This window comes from Vanessa cardui, chromosome 24, assembly GCF_905220365.1.
Source record: "Vanessa cardui chromosome 24, ilVanCard2.1, whole genome shotgun sequence".
NCBI lineage: Eukaryota > Metazoa > Arthropoda > Insecta > Lepidoptera > Nymphalidae > Vanessa > Vanessa cardui.
The window spans coordinates 1,610,762-1,632,809 of NC_061146.1; the positions used below are offsets into that span (position 1 = coordinate 1,610,762).

General features: G+C 31.8%; 1 protein-coding gene across 1 annotated transcript; it reads right to left on the reverse strand.

Moving 5' to 3' along the window:
• Positions 1-3,898: 3,898 nt before the first annotated feature.
• Positions 3,899-20,297, reverse strand: LOC124540194 (long-chain fatty acid transport protein 1-like). Its single transcript, XM_047117655.1, has 12 exons — positions 20,182-20,297; positions 17,164-17,415; positions 12,032-12,182; positions 11,311-11,548; positions 9,838-10,072; positions 8,696-8,897; positions 8,080-8,272; positions 7,246-7,324; positions 6,941-7,014; positions 6,667-6,862; positions 4,876-4,966; positions 3,899-4,353 (listed from the first exon to the last, which is right to left on the reverse strand). Exons 2-12 carry the CDS (start codon positions 17,376-17,378, stop codon positions 4,042-4,044), a joined length of 1,986 nt encoding a protein of 661 aa, XP_046973611.1. The 5' UTR covers positions 17,379-17,415; positions 20,182-20,297; the 3' UTR covers positions 3,899-4,041.
• Positions 20,298-22,048: the final 1,751 nt, after the last annotated feature.

The window sequence follows — 22,048 nt, forward strand, 5'->3', positions numbered from 1 at the left end:
TGACGATAGAAAAACAAAAGGAATAATTAGCAACAAGCTAACACCAAACCCTGCAATAAAGTTATCGTACTTAATATAGTAAATGTTCCTTAATATTTCATACTTGTCTGTCGTATAGTGATATGTGCAACGTGTTACCGTGAGAATGTATCATAAATTCTAAGCTCGAGTGAAGAGAGCAATCATAATTTTTATAATAATAATCAGTGATAATAATAATACCAGATGATGATGAGAGATGGCCCAGTGGTTAGAACGCGTGCATCTTAACCGATGATTGCGGGTTCAAACCCAGACAAGCACCACTATATATATGTGCTTAAAAATGTGTTTATAATTGATCTCGTGCTCGGCGGTGAAGGGAAACATCGTGAGGAAACCTACATGTGTCTAATTTCATCAAAATTCTGCCACATGTACATTCCACCTACCCGCATTGGAAAAGCGTGGTGGAATATATTCGAAACCCTCTCCTTAATGGAAGAGGGGGCCTTATCCCAGCAGTGGGAAATTTACAGACTATTATAATACTTTACAATCATAATACCCACAATCAGAAAACCACATATATAATAAGTAAAACAATTATGAATTGTACCAACATATTAAAAGAAATGGATTTGTATTTTTAAGAATTGATGTTTAGACAAGTAAGTATTTTTATAGTGTTGTAAAAGTGTAATTTTTATAGGCAATTAATATTTATACATCATGTTGGAAGGTATTCATTTTATATACAATAAATAGATTATTTTTCGAGTAATAACGTTGTAAGTACAATCATGAGGTTTAACCATTTTAACTCTTAATAGCGATACAAAGAGTTTCAATTTAGACTGTAGTCACAAACTTATTGCCATCTCGCTCACACTTATATAAATTGGCTATATATAATATACCTCGGTTTTTTTTAATCAATTTCAAAAAGTGTCTTGCTTCTCTAATTACGAATTAATCAAATGAAGATTATATTTACTTATGTTATATAATGTAATAAATTAATAATTACTTTGACATATTTGCAAATAAGCAAAGTGAAGTGTCTCGTTGGTTCAGTAGGTAATTCAAAGATCAGGTCTCGAAGTTATTTCTTTCAATTTCGTTTCTAGATTTAAAAAAATGTAAGTCACTTCTGTCGGTTATATAAGTCTATAGTTCTTACGCCTGTACTGATTAGGAGTGGATGTACATAATACAGCAACTATGGTCACTTCTCGGACACTTTACTATATATGTATATGTATAACTTTTATATAACGAATTCACCGAGAATATACCGTGTTATATTGTTCTTGGTGATTACTCTTGTTTAAAGTGTGAGTGAGATAGCAATCAAAAAATGAAAATAGAAGCTGTCTGAATTTAAATCAAGAATCATAAAAAAAAATCAAAGAGTTATATAGATACAGAATTGTCAGACCACGATAATATTTTTGCTAAAAAAAATAAATGTATTTGTTATTTGGTGTTCTTTATGAAGTTACAGAAGTTCAGTATGAATATTATAAATGTAATGATGTTTCTGAGTTTCATTTTTCCTTAGCCCTTATTACTTATCTTTTATTGAGTCAAGATGACGAAATTATATCAACGCTATTATAACATATGTTTAATGTATGCCAACAAGTGTTCTGCCACATAGATCTCGATGGTGTAGCTCTGGGTTTAACACTAGAACTCACTAATGTATTGGTATTAATGCTGCTAAAAATTGCAGCAGTAACCCGATGTTACGCAGTTCGAAGAGGGTTGCACTTCCATAACTCGAAAAGCTCTTAGAACCGTTGTTGCTGCGTCCGAACTTTTATTTTATTTATTTATTTAAATACTTTATTGTACACCACAAATTAAACAGATTAGCCTTATAGTAAGTGTACATAAAGAAAATATGGTACAACCGGCGGTCTTACCGCTTTAAAGCGATTTCTTCCAGACAACCGAAGTGATATGGAGTAGTAGCCAACAGAGAGATGGTAGGTGGTGTAAAATAGACTTTTCTTTTTTCGGTTTCGGTCTCAGAATCCACTCAATTAGATTGTGAAAGTAATCTTCTTAGCCATTGGCCGCTTTCTCGGTTACAGCCATTAACATAATTAAAACACATTAGCAATTTTGGACTTAAAACTTTAAGGAGAGGAGAACTTTTCCCTGCAGTAGAATTGAAGGCAAATTATAGAATTATTATCATACTAAAAAATAAAAATAAAAATGTAATTTATAACATGATTTTAATATCACAATATATTTATCTAATTAAACTACATTGATAGTATAGTACAGATAATCTTAAAGGTAGGCAATTATAAACTACAACCAAATGTGACGCCTATAAAGCTATTCTCTAATAATGAACTAAAACAGTCACGAAACGTCAGAAAACTCAAGTGTGATATGCGATATTGACTACATTAATTATGATATTTAAAGGTACATGTGTCAATATCCCGTATCACATAAACTGACTTACAATATTATACGACCGGTTAGGTGTATATTTTTCTTTTAGCTGCTCCTATCACTTATATAACTTATTTATAAAAGTCATTCGTATGCAAATGCTATAGACCTAAAATACTTTAGAACTGCCATACATAATAAGGACAGGAACTCCAGTGAGTTACATTTAAATTATTTATTTGTCTATGGTCACAAAAATGATGAACAATTATAAAAAAAATCCTGTTCTATACTGTTCTTATGGGCATTCAAATGCTATTATGGTTACACATAATTCGACATTTTTTTTATAACGCGCTTATATAAATAAAAATGGCAATATGAAATAAGAAATCACAATTTAATAAAAAACGATAATTATCATCATAAAAATACTATTGTTATATTCTCTTTGTTTAAATATGGATTCGCTATATCCGACCGCTTAGATAATGCATTACTGACGTGTATCAGATAGTCATGACAGGTGATACACTACATCAATAATCGACTGATATGAATAAGTATAAACAATTGTTACTAACAATTGTGATTTTTTTATTTGTTTACAAATAAATTTGGCCCAAGCTGATAAGAATGCTAAAAGTGATCATATACGTCTTAATTATAATAAGAGCTGTTACGAACGCATTCTGTCAGCAGCCAGACATAAGCGATGTGAAACTCAAAAATAAGACTAACCTCTTTCTTCTTCTTAATAAAAATGAGTCCCAGTTCTGGGACATTTAAACGCTTTTTCTATATGATATGTGATATACAGTCGTGGCTTAACAATACCCTAAGTTCAATAACCTGAACTATCAGACCATTAACTATTGAAGGAAGTGTCAATGTCAAAATGACAATAATAAGAGTTTTTTGAAAAGGTACAAGATCCTCCAATATCAAAATTAATGACGTTTAAATACACATAAATCAATTTAATCTTTTTGTTTGAAAATACGAATAAAAATTTATTATACTATTGACGGAGCCCTCTCTTCACCATTTTAATATATAAAAGCATTCGTACATCTTACATATGTATATAATCCTTACAGAGACAATACAAATATTTATTCAGCCAAAAAAGTTGTAAGATAAAAGATAAGAGTAAGATATGAATCTCATGTTGATAGAGTCCATAGTACGTAATATTTGCCAAGATTTTGAAGTTGATTTTAAGTTTCTAGCATTACTTCATTGAATATACATATATTTATCAGACCTACAATTGTGGCACAAATCACAGAATAACTAAAGATAATAAAATCTTCGCATGATTTCCATGAAAATATATCCTTACATATACATATAATACACAATTAATAAAAAATATATGCTATAAAATATTTGGCTCTTTAATTTTAATTTTTGGCAACATATAAATAAGCACACAATATTTCGACGGGGCTGTTAATTACTATATTTTTTACAGATAATCTTCATTTCAAAAAACGACATATCATAACCCGTTTTTACAAATTGAAAAAAAATCAAAGCCAATGAGATTTCATAATTATTTTTTCCTTTATTTTCATGAAAAACCGCATTCGGTTTTGAAGTATATTTTAAATAATAAGAATAACTATCATTACTTTATAATCACAGCCTAATTACACCTTGTATAATGTCGTCATAGAGCTTTTGAGTTAACGGTGTAAATGTACCACTTTTCTGATCAAGGAAATAAATTGGATCATTATGTACATTTATATTAAAGCCTTGTTCCATTAGCACCCTTTTCTTTAGTTTAAAGGTTGCCGTCAGGGGTGGTTCTGGGAGGATCCTGATGAACAAAGGTCTTGCATAAGCTGGTAGAGAAGTCTTGAGACCGTCTGCAAGCTTTTTTAAATCTACCTTCTTTTCTGGGTCTGCGATTGCTGCCATTCCCGCTTTTCCTTCTACATATGGAATCTAAAAATGTGTAATGTTATCAGCGGAATCGTCTTTAAAATGTGAAATATTTTTAACTCGGAGGTAAATAGTAATCACCAATAGAAGAGTAACACATATATGGCATGTATGTCACTTTACTTCTTGAGTTTTCTTCTTACTTCATAAAGAGTGGTTACATATTACACATGGGCAAATCCTCCAAGCTCGGTGGTAGGACTTTGTACAAGCCCGTCTAGGTACGTACCAACCAATTCTACCCATCACATATTCTACCGCTAAGCAACAGTACTCTTTATTGTTGCGTTCCGGTTTGAGTTAGTCAGTGTAACTATGGGGACACAACTTATAATATATATATGGTGGCGCATTAACGATGTAAGGAATGTTTAATATTTCTTACAGCGCATTTTCCACCACTTACCATCAGGTGGCCCATACCTTAAATGACAATTAAATTATAATACTTATTCAGATACTAACTAATATTTGTAAATAGATTATTATTAAATCAGAAAGCACAAGAACTTAATGTTTACTTACCAGAACTCCATAAACAACAGTATCTTTTAAACCGACCAAATTACTTATCACTCCTTCTACTTCCGCAGTGGATACATTTTCACCGCGCCATCTGTAAATAATATACTTCGTACAACAACAATTTGGAAAAAAACTGAAGCATCACCATCTGTACCAGTGGTAGGTTATCAGACAGGTTATATTTTAATACTAGGTACTTAGCAATTGAAGTGATGGAAAGGGGTAATTAATGAGTTTCTTTCCAGTTATTTCCGGTAGAATCTACGATTCATTTAATTACCTAAATGGTACTAGTAACATGACATTTTAATATTGTTTTTATCAAGTACTTCAATCAAGAATATCATGATTTTTAGAATTAAGTTACGGCACTTAGAGCAAATTAAATACGGAGAAATCGCCACCTTAGGAAAAAGTTTCATGCTCATTTTATGATGATTTAGTCATGTATTCGCTCCAAAATTACTAGTCAAAATCGCAAGGATTAATTCAATTTATTAAGAAAAAGCGCTTTGAATTTTGCTGGATTATGTGAATATTAATTATTATCATAATTAAATAACGGTATGATAAATTGAGCTAAATATAAGTATAATAAAAATTAGGATTTCACAGTGTCTTAAAATACATATATGGATGTAGTTAAAAAAAGTTTTTCATGAGATAATAAAATCAAACATATAAAATCTATCTAATATTTTGTTACCAAAACATACGCTAATAATGAAACGAGATCGCAAGATAATCACTTCAAATATATTACTACACATTTAGCACGATTTACGAAACTTACTTTCTACACCGGCCTTACTTTCAAATGACAAAGCCTCAGTTCCGCTTGTTATCAAATATCAACAAAAATGAAATCAAATTCCATGTAATAAAAAGACTAAATACCAGTTTTATTTTATATACGAATATTTCCTATGCTCATACAAATTAACGATAGCTTATGTATTCCAACAAAATTTTCAATCGTATGAAATTTTAGTTTTATATCATGAGCAACAGGAACAAGTCCCATTAATTAATTTCTTCCACTGTGTTACTTCACTGACGATTTGACCAGATCAAAATCAAAATATGCTTTATTCAAATAGGCTTTCACAAGCACTCAATTGTCATCTAACAACTCCTAGATTATAACAACTACATTAAAATTAAGCTACCACCGATTGGAAAGCAGATTCTACCGAAAAGAACCGGCAAGAAACTCAGTAGTCACTCCTTTCAACGTTCAAAATTTGAAGTAAGATTATTGAATATACACGTTTCATCTGACCTACAGGTAGCCTCGATGTGTGCCTTCAACGTCAAGTATGACTTGAATTATAAGCGAGTTATCCGATCTTGAACTCACTATATTTGGCTAATCAAGTGGGCGTAACATCGATTATTCACTTGACGTTTGCAATGCAAATAAAACTTTATTAGAATCTAAATAGGTATAGTACGACACAACTTAGATGTAGCATCGGCAAATTCAATAAAACCACCTATCGCTTCATTCGGCGCTATTCGTTTGTATAGATTCTCGGGTCAGTTCATCGCGTCAAATTGACGAATATATTAGGTCATATGATATTAAAAGCTATTACGTTTGTGTAAAGATCATATTCACATAATAATAAATATTGATAATTTGGGATAGAGTACTAGTAGAGTACTACGGATTACTCTAGTAGTAGTACTAGTACTACTACTAGAGTAATTCGGATGTGATCGTTTTTACGAATTTTGCCGGTGCTACATCTAAGTTGTGTCGTACTATATGTAATTGTTTTGCTTTACCTGAACGTATCCCCAGTGCGATCTTTAAAGTAGAAATATCCGTAATAGTCCATTTCTAATATATCTCCTGTGTTGAAGTAACAGTCGCCCTTCACTCTTACGTTTCGCACCATCTTCTTTTCTGACGCAGTTTTATCAGCATAACCGGCAAATGTTAATATGGCTTTTTTTGGATCAATTTTGCCTAAAAGTAGACCTGAAAATTCAAAATCATGTTAGAGAGAATCGAAAACGTCAGGTTTGCAAATGATTTCGTCAATGGAAAGCTTTATACCAGGTTCGTATGGACCACAGTTGATACATCTTCCATTTTCATTTCTCAAAATTTGGCCAGTCACTTCATCACATCTGAAATGAGTATTAAAATAAGCTTAGTAATTAAAAAATAATTGGGAGCATATAATAATATATAGTTTTCTGTCAAGATTGTAACATGAAATTTTTTAACACCTTGTCTAATCTTCGTGTGTATAAACTTATTAATATTCATCATCGTCTTAGTTGTATGCCACTTTGACCACCATCTATTATTATTAATATATTATTATTATTAAATATAATAATATTTGAAAAACTTACTTAACTAAAGTCAGTGGGTAAATAGAAGATACAAGTCGACTAAGGAACCCAATCGCACCGACTTTTGAGTCTAGGTTTACTGAAAATAAAACTTTCATTAATTAGTAATGATTTTTCTATGGGTTTGCACAAACTCAAAAAATTGAAATCAAAATATACTTTATTCAAGTAGGTAGGTATTCTTATTCAATCAGCCTTTTAGAAGCACTTTTTAATCGTCATTTAACAACTATATGAAGTGAAGCTACCACCGGCTAGGAAAGTAGGTTCTACCAAGAAGAATCGGCAAGAAACTCAGTAGTTACTCTTTTTCATCATTTGAAAATACAATCATGTTAGTTAATTACAATTATACACATATGTGTGTAATTTATCCTGCCTGGAAGTCCACAAGTATTAATTCTTTTCCACTTTTTTATCGTCTGCATAATCATGAACTGATTGTTGTATGGATGTATTTTTTACAAATTATTTAAATTTATGGGACGGCAAAGTTAAAAATGTCTGTTGAATTTAATTATAGAAAGGAATACCTTGTCGCAAGAAGGATGTATTGACTTTGCGAAGTCGAGAACTTGGCGTTATAAGTTTATCCTCACTTCTTGTGTATATAGAATTATTATCACAGATTTTATCAAAGTTATCAATGTTACTATGAATTTACATAACGTTCTTGTCAACAATCCGGTATTCCTAAGACCAGGACCTTCCTTGCACCGACGTAGCCGACGATTGATTGATCATTCCATACACAACCGTAGGGAATCATCAATCAATCGTCGAACAATCAAACAATCTTTATTTATCAAGTAGAAGAAGTTAAGGAGAACTTACCCAAGTTGCTGTTACCCTCTGTAGCTCCATAGAATTCTAAGACTCTTTTAACACCGAACCGATCAACAAACTCTTGCCATATCTGCGGTCTGAGCCCATTACCGATGACGATTCTGACATTATGAGCTCGGTCGTTATCACTAGGCGGCACCGTTAGCAAGTAACGGCAGATTTCTCCGATATATTGTGCTGCCTAGAAATAAATAATTTGAAAATTATATAAATATTTCGAATTTCAATTAGTCCAGTCAATTCGTCGGAAAAAAGGAAAATAAATTAAAATGAAATTAACAAGCTAATTTTTTTATATGTTGTCGGAGATACATAGAAAACGTTTTTCGACCAAGATTGCTGCGGTGCCAAGGCCTTGCCTAATCTTGAAAGAAAGGGATAAAGTTCCCGGAAATAACTCGGCCGTATATAATAACTATATAATAACCTTTTTTATAGCTTTTTTGCACTCTACATTTAAGTCTTAACCTTTTTTATCGGTTCTAACCAACACGTTCTAAAATATTTGTGATAATTATTGCGATCATTATAAGAACATTGTAGCGCGATAGTTTTTCTAAATTGAATTCCTAACAATTATTATAAAAACTTGTCTGATAATAACCGTGCACTTATGTTTGGCTACGTCAGTCCAATAGTTGCTGGCAGAGAACTTCTTCCTCAACACAACCGTGCAGCCAAGGATGAGGCACTGGCCAGCGCCAAGGACTCCACCCGCAGTGTGATGCAATGGCAGGGGATCGTAGATAATATCGGACGATACGAGTTGCCCTGATGTATGTACTCCAAGAGGTATGAGAAGATATCTGGAAAAAAATACTAGTTATTATTATTAATAGCATAATTGGATACTAGGGGTACGTGAAACTTCGTATTTAGGAATTTCAACACTTATGATTGAACCAATGATTAATTATCTTAATTTTCATGTCATTGTAAGCTGCAAGTCATTCATCTACATTTTACACCAGAAATATGACACCATATTTACATTTTTTCTTTAATGTCAAATAGTATATTATATTAGTTCAGTTACAATTGGTGTTTATCGTTAACAATTTAGTTTGTTTTACGGTTTTCTCTCTTTACTTATACAGCTTTACATAGTACACAGTATATCGCGCTCTAGCCTGCCAGTATTTATTATATTGTAAATATTAACTCTAACTTTTATTATTTGTGTATATTAAACTCTATCTCTTTAATTAAGTTTTTGTTAATTTTTTTTTTTAAATAAATAAATAAATAAATAAATATGAGACAACATCACATACATTACTCTGATCCCAATGTAAGTAGCTGAAGCACTTGTGTTATGGTAATCAGAAGTAACGACGGTACCACAAACACCCAGACCCAAGACAACATAGAAAACTAATGGTAATCTACAACGACTCGGCCGGGAATCGAACCCGGGACCTCAGAGTGGCGTACCCAAGAAAACCGGTGTACACACCACTCGACCACGGAGGTCGTCCAAAATTGTAACAATTTAATAAATTGCAATCAGGAATCCTGTCTAATTTTCTGCACAACTACAGCAATTCGAAATGAAACTATAACCAATGGTTTATATGTAGCGCTCGTGCCATAATCACTGGGACAAAACTTCGATTACAACTATAACAAATATAGTGCTATACAATTCAGCATAAATTACAAAAAGTCCTAAGAAGATAAATGATTACGTTTAAGAACAATGAATTCAATATACTTATGTTCCTTATCTACATATATTAAGCTTACCTGATGTTTGTAATGATAGCAGCTTTTGGAAATCCAGTTGTACCACTAGTGTAGATATACAACAGTGTATCTCTTGGTTTAGCTGGTTCTACGTCATTAAATGGTTCATTCGTCATTTCATTTAATTCAGCGGCCAGTGGGATTGTATCCTGTAATACCGGTGCATTTTCTCTTTCCGGTGAATTGAATTGGAATAGAGGAATATCTGGTATCTCACTTTGAATGGCTTTTATCGCTAAAAATAAAAACTATGATTAATCGATGGTCGAAAATCATAGTGGATTATCAATCGATGTTACCTTAAACAGAAACGTTTAAATTTGGACCTCAAAATTGTACGACATATAATTATGTATATAAGGTAACAAGGAAATGAAAATGATGCATGATAATGTAATAAATACCAGTTCCTAATTGTCGATACTAATTCGTTCTAAAATTTAAATTACAATTTGGTTCGAAAACATATTCCAGTTTTATCTATCAGTTGAATTCATTTGTATAATTGAATTACGTCTAGCAAACTAAAATATACTGGGAGCAAAATTAAAGGTATTTATAAGTCTGTGTCATATTTCAAAATAGATGCACGTTTCATTTTGCCGCGTAATCAATAATTTCGTGAATTAAAAGCTTAACTAGTACGACATTTAATATGACCTCAATTAACATTAATGCATCTAGGAGACGAAATCCTCAAAATAATTTGAGACGAATTGAAATGTCCTCATTGTAACTAATTTTTACTGATGATTTAAACAAACGGTCCTCGATTTCTAATTAGTGACTATAAAATTTTATTCGAGTAGGCCCTTACCACACCTTTGACACGTCAAAGATCAAAGAACGATGTCACAGGATCGGAATCTACATTTCGAATGCAAAAAGAAATGCAAGTAACTAAGAAGTCTTTACTGCCTTCAAAATTACATATATCCGTAAATTAATATTACTGATTTATTGCATAAAAATCAACGAATGCTAATGTACTCCACGCTTTCATTTAATCTGTTTAAGCACTTAGTACCATCTTGTTGATGATTTACAAGCGTGTGTTCCAATTTCAAATGTTACAATTCTCACGCTTCGCGGTGACAAACACCTTACCAGTATATACTGAAGGAAATTAAACTAGATACGTAAACGCCAACCCTAATTAAAATAGTATGGTGGGAGTTATTCAAACTAAACAACACTACTTATAATATAATATGTAAAAGCAATACAATATCTAAAATAATCATTGATGTTTTCAATCCAATTCATGATGACTAAGAGTCGCTCTGTCGTAATTTTGGACAATACTTTGACCATAAAATAAAGGTATATGAATTAGCATTTTTCGAAAAATTATAAGAGATCGTCAAAATATATAAAACGAAAATAAGAAAATCTCCAAACGGGAAAGAAAAAGCTCCTAAACGGGTTATTCCATGCCTAATTATATTAATTTTCCATGTAAATAATTCTCACCATCCGCCATTTCATCACCGAACACCACAGCCTTGCAACCAGCTATCCTCAAGCAATGTATCAATTGAGCACCTCGAAGATTCGTATTTACTAGCGCAGTAGTTACTCTCAATTTAGCCAGTCCAAGCCACAGGAACACGTATTCCGGTTGTGTCTCCATGAACAGAGCTATAACTTCTCCAGTTTTAAAACCTTGACGTTTGAAGTACCACGCCATACGATTGCTGAATTCATCGCCCTGAAAAAAATTGATATTGTCACGCCGTTAGATAAAATATGATCTTTTGCATACCGAAAATATAAAAGATAAACGGAGATTAATGTTATACAACTATTCCCAAAATGGTGATCTCTTTTAGATTACCTTTGGATAAAGTATTTATTGAAGTTGCAGTGAGGAGGAGTACAAGAGACCGCATAAATTGTCTAAAATAATTATCAGAAATTAATGATCTTTTTATGAGGCATATTATTCACTCATTGGTAAAATGAGGGCTGCCACTAAAAAAAAAACAAAAACATCAAGCAAACACTATGAAACATTACTGAGTTTACAAGCGGTTCATTTGTTTTTATGATTCATTTTACTGGGCGATGAAGGAAAACATCGTAAGGTAACCTACATACTCGCATATTTTTTTGCTGGGAAAAATTATGTCACACTTGTTTTTACTGATTTGTCAAATGAAACTCACTCTTTTCTAAATTTTAATTAACTTACTTGACGGAATGTCAATGACCTGTCACCCATGACAAACGCCTCCTTGTCTGGTGTCTTTTTCGCAACCTTGGCCCATCTCGTGACGACGGTTGTCCCCGTTCGTTCCCATATCCATATCGTGAACATTGTTACGAGTAAAACTCGTAGGCCTCTGAAAGTTGTAAAATATAAGAATACAAAAACATTTTCATAGACTTCTTAAATAATTAATTAAAAAAAACTAGTGCTCTTGACAGGCAATGCATTAGTTACTCTATTGAACTAATTTCAGTATAGTTATGAACGTTTTGGTTTGATACCATTCAAAACATTTTTTTGACCTCTAAACCGTAATGCTCTGTATTTGCTCATTACATATACATATACAACAACAGCCTGTAAATTTCCAACTGCTGTTCGAATGGTTGGTGGAATACACATGTGGTAGAATTTCTCTGAAATTACATAATGTGCAGGTTTCCTCGCGATATTTTTCTTCACCACCGAGCACGAGATGAATTATAAACACAAATCAAACACATGAATATTCAGTGGTGCTTGCTTGATGTTTAGGTTTTATGCCGCGATCATCGATTAGGATGAACGAATCTTTTAACCACTAGGCCATCTCAGCTCTTAGAACATATATACCAGAAACGAATAAATGAAATGTGCATATGGTCTGTGGTTGAAAATCGTAATAGCGTAGGTACGGCGAACGCTCCTTACAATGTAAATGTAGAAATTACTATCAATTACGATCACGTGATCAATTTATTCGCTTGTCTTTTTAATTAAAGTTGCAATGACATTGAGTTATGTAATTAATCGTAAAGTATACCTCATTGAAAATGGTAAATTATTTTTTTTTAAATTACATACCATCTTTTTTCCAGTAACAATCATACAAAAATTACATATCAGTAGGAAAAAAACTACTGCATTTTTTTACAACCATGTCCCCCGTGAACAAATTACCAGGCGATCATACGATGCCAAGGTCCAATCGGACACCTCACTCAATAGAGTAATCAGCGACGTCCGGCGAGCGATGGAAAAATTGACAATTTCTTCACAACACCTTTATGTGTGGGACTGAAGTCCGGAATTGTTGCAAATTTGAAACAGTTATCAACATTTATCTTATTATATTTGAGCTCGAAACATTAATATAAAACCGAAATATGATTCTATTTTTAAAATATATCTTATAAGAATATTTTGACTTTTGTTTTGTGGATAATAAAATGTCATTAAGCAAATTTTATCCGTTAAGTAAACTTTGGGTAATATTTAAATAACATCCTTTTTTGGTTTTTACTAAAAATAAATAGTACATTTTTTTGCTTTGCCTTTATGATTGTATTTAGAGTTTGACAAAAACAACAACAGTCTTTAAATTTCCCACTGCTGGGCTAAGGCCACCTCTCCCTTTGAGGAGAAGGCTTGCAAGATATTCCACCACGCTGTTCCAATGCGGGATGGTGGAATACACATGGGGCAGAATTTTTAACATAATTATAAATCTATAATTAGTCACATGCAGGTTTTCTCACGATGTTTTTCTTAACCGCCGAGCACGAGATGAATTGTAAACAAAAAGTTTGACAATGAATTCATTTTTGTAGATAAAATAAGTCAAAATTCAAATAATCATGTAATTAAAAAGTCAAAGCATTTTTAAATTTTGTAAATAAACAAACAAACAAACTATACAAAAATTTTATTTAGATACAAATGCACCGGATGATACCTATTGTACCAGGATCGCAGCAAAGCGTAAGAGGTGTTGAGACCGACGTTATTGAATGATTACATGTTGCGTAACATGTGTTGACCGTCCGCATGTAAACTACATACATACATACATGCATAAATTAGGTACTAGAATCCTCTTCATAATTGGAACATCGCAATGAATAATTATGTACTAAAGAAGTAAATTGTTTTAAATTGAAACTTAGAACTGCAATTTTATAAGAGCCCGCTTCATATCTTGCTCGTGATATTACGAAAACCGGCTTATGGTATACGTTATTTACGTATTACTTAATGAAATTTAGAAAATGTTCTGTAAGGTGAGGTGAGTTTCTTTTTAAAGAACAGTTCGCCGGGTGTTTTTCTTTTAAATTAAACTTTTTTTTATGGAATAGGTTGGCGGATGTGCATATGGGCCACCTGACGGTAAGTGGTCACCATCACCCATAGACAAGACAATATTAAAACCCTTAAAAAAGTTTTATGTAATAATACAGACCTAGGATTCTAATTTTAATCAAATTTAAAATTAAATTTATTTGGTGGTAGGGCTAGGTGCAAGCCCGCCTGGGTAGGTACCACCCACTCATTAGATATTCTACCGCTGAACAAGAGTACGCAGTATTGTTGTGTTCCGGTTTGAAGGGTGAGTGAGCCAGTGTAACTACAGGCACAAGGGACATGACATCTTAGTTCCCAAGGATGGTGGCACATTGACGATGTAAGGAATTGTAATATTTCTTACAGCGTCATTGTCAATGGCTGACGGTGACCAGTTACCATTAGGTGGCCCATATGCTCGTCCGCCAAAGTATACCATAAAAAAACAACTTTATATAAAACATGCTATGCATCATCACGGTACAACTTTCATCTTCAGTGAAGACGTAGATCATGTACTTCCCAAATAATAATTAAAGCATAATTCTATAGACAGAAATACGCCGATTATTGTATACATACTTATATATTTATTAAAAATCAAAATAAAAATAATTAAACAGACGGGCTTATTACTAATTAAACTACTTTTATCTTGCTACAACTACGAGAATACCAAAAAAGCGTCTCAAACGACCGACAGAAGTAATAACATAAACTCCTCCGAAATGCGACTAGCGTTGTGAGAATGAGAGAGGAGAAGCCTGCCTACCGCTGCCGCAAGAGAAAGAGAAGCCAGGCAGACTGGCGCCGTAACGCGTTACGTAATAAAGTGGTGTGCACATAACAAATTAACACTTGAAAAATAATTAAATGAAAATAAACTGCTTATCTGGGTGTTACAAATGTGCCGTTGTAGTATCAAGAATTATACTTGCTATATAATAGCAGGCATTTAACAATATACCCTGTTCACAATTTCTAGACAACGATCGCTTTTAAATTATTATCGGAACTTCTTGGAAACTCCTGCAGTATGTACTCCTGTAACACCTGACCAGTATAACCTTACTTCACTTATGATGGGATTTTTAATTTTGTGGAAATCTAAACAAGTATCAAGTTGTTTTTAAGAGGAAAATGTGCAACTCAAGAGATGTATGCATATATAAAGAACGTGGAGAATAGTTGTCATCAAAGCAATAAAAAATAAATAAGTTAAAATTAAAGGGCATTAATTAATTATTATATATAATAATAAATATATTATATTTCACTTGGTGGTTGGGCTTTGTGCAAGCCCGCCTTGGTAGGGACCACCCACTCATCAGATATTCTACCGCTAAACAACAGTACGCATTATTGTTGTGTTTCCGGTTTGAAGGGTGAGTGAGCCAGTGTAACTACAGGCACAAGGGACATAGCATCTTAGTTCCCAAGGTTGGTGGCGCATTGATGATGTAAGGAATAATTAATATTTCTTACAACGTCATTGTCTATGGGTGATGGTGACCACTTACCATCAGGTGGCCCATATGCTCGTTCACCAACCTATTCCATAAAAAAGAAATGTACTTTCAATCAAAGTGTTGTACGTAAAACTTGGCATAAATTCTAATACCATTCAGTTACCTAAAAGTATTCTTTTCATTATTCAGATATTGTATGTACTAATAATTGAAAAATATTGTGAATGCTAATTTACACAGAAAAAGATCAGGCAGGTATGTCAGAAGAACATATCGTTCTCGTAGTAAGTATGTTTCTGGGGCGTCAGAAGGCTTTGATTTTGAAGTACTTCACTCAGATTCTATAAGAATACTATCTATCTATCTATTGTTGCAAAGAAGCATTAGTAGAATTTAAAGTATTAATTAACTTTCGTATGTTCTTCATTTAGTTTTATATTTTTTATAGCAGATTAAAAGATATCTTGAAAAACAGATATACAGCACATCGTTTTCCGACTTCCATTTTTAAATTTGGATTGTTAATGATTGTTTTAATATTCACAAATATCCAGTGTTTATTATAAATCAGAAGAAAAAAAAAGATTTTTATTAACATTTTTTCTAAAAAAAATTTTTAAGTTGCAATTTTGACAAATTTTGGAAAAAGCTAAAAAACGTGATAACTCAAAAATACTTCACTTTTGGATTATGCATATGAGAGTTTAGTATTGCAAATAGTCACCCCTATTACCTCCTAGCGAATGTACGTCGAATTGCCAATAATAGCCCTGCATATAAATAGATAAATAAATTAAAGTCATGTAATACTTGTTTTGTGGATATACGACAAATTGTTTTGTGAAGCGAACAATCGCATGTACTAGGGCACAATGAACGCTTAGTGTGCGATATAAAACAAACTCCGACCTTTGAACGCTCGTCCATCTATGTTTTCTTTGTATTCAAAGAATCTCTGACACCGATCAATGTAAAAAAATTTAGCAGACTTTTCTGTCTTAAAAAAAAGCAAAAAAATTTTTTCCCGAAAAAAAACACATATAAACTTTAACAACTTTAATTATTTTTTTAATTTAGTTTTTTTTTTTTTAAAGTCCTTGTTATTATTACTTATTGTCCGTGCGTGAACATATTCTATTATATTACCGTATTTGCTAAATATAAATAATTTGTATACCTTTTTGAGCTGAGATGGCCCAGTGGTTAGAACGCGTGCATGATTACTGGTTCAAATCCAGGCACCACCATGTATGTAATGTAATGTATGTAATATATGTGCTTAATTTGTGTTTATAATTCATCTCGTGCTCAGCGGTGAAGGAAAACCGCTTGTGTCTAATTTCATCGAAATTCTGCCACATGTGCATTCCACCAACCCGCATTGGAACAGCGTGGTGGAATACGTTCCAAACTCTCTTCTTAATGAAAGAGGAGGTGTTATCCCAGCAGTGGGAAATTTACAGGCTGTTACTTTTACTTTTTACTTTTATATCTCTTTACAAGCTCTTATATAATAAATTCAATATTGAAAAGAAAGTAACTTACATCATATCCCTGTAAAAAGTTTTCTTCCAAATATACACCCATTGGTATCTATCTCCGGTTAATAAATACACAGACAAGATCGTAATAATGCCAAGTAGTAACGGATACTGTCGAACGAGCCAGGATAAGAAGACGCATATTACAGCGATTGATGTCAGGATAAGATTCTTATATTTCTCGGCTTCCTCAAAGCGAACTTCTGATTTTTCTGTCATCCTGGTACTTTCACTTGCCTTGCATAGTTTCAAATACCTAAAACAAAAAATATTTTTCTTGAAAATAATAGTTAGTCCAGTCAGTGACATAAAAAATAGATATTAACATCCAACAATTTTTAATTAATATTTATATCAGGATATCTACAAATTGTTGAACTAATATGTAATAATTTTCAGATATATAGGATAGAAAATCAGGACCAAACAGTTGCGGCTGCTTTACGAGTATATAATCTAAACAAAAATAACCAACAAATAATTTCTGTATTTAAAAAAATTATACTTAGTCTATTTGAGTTCAAATTCTGAGAAGTGCTTTTAAATCTCTTTAATAATTAAACGTAAATCTTACCATTCAGAATGAAAAAAGAAAATCTAAAGTGAGAAAAAAATCTAAACTGGTAAGTAAAAGTAAGCACGGCTTCGCATGTGTGCTATGATGTGACATCGCACAAGAAACTTTAATAATTATCAGTGTTTCTTTACTAAATTGTCCATGTCTTATATATAAAAACATTTTGCTCGAAACACTCGATCCATTAATAAAGCATCAAAATCCGTTGCGTAGATTTAATAAATTAATTAAGCATACATAATGATATAGGGACAGAAAAAGCGACTTTGTTTTATGCTATTTTAATATAATACATTATGCAAGTAAGTGCTACATATTATTTCAATAATACTAGTATCGTCTACGTGAATCGAGAATTAGTCAACATCAGCGGCGACTCTATAATAAAATAAAACCTACCGCGATGTGGTTTGTTATAAATAGGCCGTATATATGAAATACTAAACGTATATTAAAGTTATTATTATATATTTACTAAATTTGAACGGCCTCAAAATTTAGCGATTATTCAAAAGATTTTGGATAAACGCGACAACATTTAGGACCTTGTCCTTCTGTCCGCTTTGTATAAATGAAGTGTGATACGGGATTCGTACATGTCCTTTCAAATATCTTAGAGGAAAGGGCAGCTGGAATACATGGCCCATGTCCTGCCGCAAACACCAGCGATCTTAGGCTACCTAACAAAACCACTCGTAGCACCGCAAAGGATCTCGTAGCTTGTCTAAGGCCGGCAATGCATGAAATTTTCATATACAAATAAACTCAATTGTTTGTAATTAATGCTTAAGAATCATCGTAATCTAACTTATAGTCGTTAGGGTCCAACCGTTCGAGAGATTAATCAAATCAAACACAAACAGACGAACAGAAATTGTGAAAAAAATATATTGTTGGTATGTGTACCGCGTATACATATGGATTAAGTAAAAAGCAGTTGTATATTATAAATAGACACTCCAATTTTATTATATATATAGATAACAATGATGTTTTAGTAAACAGATATGTTACTAACGCGCAAAAATTTAAGACTAGAAAACGTCCTAATTGGAACGTTTGCCTTTAGTCGTTTTACGTAGTAATACGTTGTAATACATCATAATTACGTAGTAATACGTTTTGCGTAATTAAAACATCTAGTCATTATCCCTTTTACTTATTGTTTTTATCAAGCTATCCTTTTTACTTTTAACGAAATTTAAAATAAACTAAAATAAACGGTCCCCGGCGCGGCACACTTTTTTCTGTTGTTTAGTATGGATATAACATATCTGTTTATTAGAATATCATTGATAGATAATATATGTCTATACATCGGCGTCAATGTTAACTAAGGGTGATAAAGCTTCACTAAATAACATCAACGTCCAAATTATCAATGAGATGTTTTAAAGAATGATTGATAAATGATCAATTAATATAATCAAGGATGGACGATGGACCCTTCCCATAGTTAAATCACTCAGATTTATCTTAGTCCAATACTTACTAATAGCAGTAGTATCCCAATATTTAATCAAACATATTATCCAGACATTATATCAAGACTCATTACTTATTTTAACATAACAAATTAACTAATTAATACCTGTTGACTTCCACGCAGGATATGTTCATTTTAATAATTGTATTAACTAATATGACTTTGTATTTTTTAAATTTTGAAAAAGAGTAACTATTGAGTTTCTTGTCGATTCTTCTCGGTGGAATCTACTTTCCGAACCGGTGGTAGCTTCACTTAATTGTTAATTGACGATTCAAAAGTGCTTGTAAAAGCCCACATGAATAAAGATTATTTTGATTTTGATTTTTGATTAAATTTTGGTGTGCTCTCTATACATCTAATAAAATTGGAGTGTCTGTTTGTAATATTAAAATAACCTCTAAATTTGTATGGATACATATACCAAAAAATATTCTTACTATTTTTTGTCTGTCTGTTTGTTACGCCTAATCTCTAGTACAGCTGGACCGATTTTGACGGGATTTTCACTGGTAGATAGCTAATGTAATAAGGAATAACTTAGGCTACCAAAATAGTTTTTATTGAATTCAATCGCTCACAAAGTCGCCAGTGTAACTACTTAAGATAATGAAACTGTGCCTGATGGTAAAAATATTGTAAGTAAATGTGACGGATGAAAATCTACCAAAACATGTGGGAGGACCGTGGTAGAATAAACTTATACTAATAGCAAACCGATCTACGAAAAGTTTAATAGTATATTATTAAGAATATTTATTTAAATTATTTAATTAATAAAATAATAATTATATTTAAAAAAAGAATATAATACCTTCTTAATTTGAATCCTTTAATAATTTAATCCCCGAAAATTAATAATAAACCACGCAATTTCACCAGACAGACGACTAAATATATTATATATTAACACTTAAAATGTATATGTAAAAATATACAAATTAAAAATACATATTTACCGTTATGTACCGCAAATTGAATAACTTTAAAAAGTCAGCCTGTTGAACAAAAGCAACGACACTACTGACCGTGGAGATAATTGTGTCATAGTGATGTGAAAACATCGATATGTAGCTATATGTCACATTTTTATCGATTTTCAAAGACAAAGCTGTGGACATTTTTATATTTAAATCCCCTTATTAATTTTAGCTATAAAAAGTGTATGTATTATAATACCTGTTGACTTCCAAGCAGGATATATTGATTTAAATAATTGTATTTAACTAACATTACTTTCTATTTTTTTAAATGATGAAAAAGAATAACTACTGATTTTCTTGCCAGTTCTAATGTAGAATCTTTCCTAACCGGTGGTAGCTTCACTTAATTGTAAAATGACGATTTAAAAGTTCCTGTAGAAGCTTACTTGAATAAAGTTTATTTGATTTGATTTTATATGTATATAATGCCAAGCCAAGAGCATTTTCATGCTAAATATTATGTACTATACAAAGTTATACTATATTATTTTTCATCTCCAGCTAAACGAAAACACCGTGGAAACACAGGTTTCCATACAGATGTATCTAATTTCAACGAATTTCTGACACATTAGTATATGAAGCCTAAACCTAGCAGTGGAAACTTAATATGTTTTAACTTTTAAAGTTGCATTATTTAAATTTGAAAATTCATTTAATTTGAAAATTCACCATTATCCAAATTGGATTATAATTTAATAATCGATTAGATATGATATGTCTATTACTGATAGTATGATTTATTAATATATATATCTCTTTCATTTTAATTACAGATCGAATCGGTAACCAAAGCTGTGAGCATGATACTATACCTTTATATTGAACTAGTTTTGGAAATGCCAAAATTTATTTTATCAAAGTATACCTTACAATGAAATGCGTTTTTGAATCGTCAATACTTAAACATTAAGACGGTTTTGGAAAGCAGTTTACAGCGAGTAGAAAGGGCAAGTAACTCGCATATTTGCTCTTTACATTCAAAATTTACAATTTGTGTTCAATCTGTCTCGTGATGGACCTCGAGCCTAAATCCACGTATTTTTTTTCTATAAAGTATTATTTTAATAAAAAATTATTATTTTATAATGCCCTTTATCTTATCAAAAAATTAAATTGTGAATTTTTGTGATAAAAAATTATAGAAACAGTGAACAAAGAAACAAAACTTTATTTCAATGATATTTATTTAATTATTATAATTATTTGCTTAATATTATTTTTTTAATGACGCTAGTAGTAGAACTTTCTTACATTCACCTTTTATTTCTCTATCGATACAGTTACTTACATCACTAAGAAGTTTATCGGCCCCGCTCTCACACCGGTTATCGGCGCCAGAGCATATAAATTTGTACGATTTGAAATAACCTTTATTGCGTCACCGCAGAGTTTATTATCCTTTGAAATACTTAGCCATATTTTCAAACCAAATACAATAAAATAGGAACTTAAAATAAATGTGATTAAGATTCATTTTCGAATGAAACATTTTGTATTGTCAATAATTATGATTGGGACATTTAGTGCGAGAAATCATACGATTGTGAACCTTATCGTGTTAGACATAAAATCGACTACTTCCTTTGTTTATCATCAACAACAAAGGGACATATAAATCTTTCAAAATATGACTTCGTTTCAGGGAAGATTAAATTATACTCAATTACAGTTTGAAATATCTGAAAAAACTGTTTTGGTGATAAAAATAGTATAAATGGTAGGATTTTTTCGTCTTTTCTACCGTATCTAGTGAGATATGTGATAGGTGGTACCTATTGTAGTGACAATAGGTACCACCATATAGGGTTAATAACTGTTACCAAATAAATTCTATCCGCCT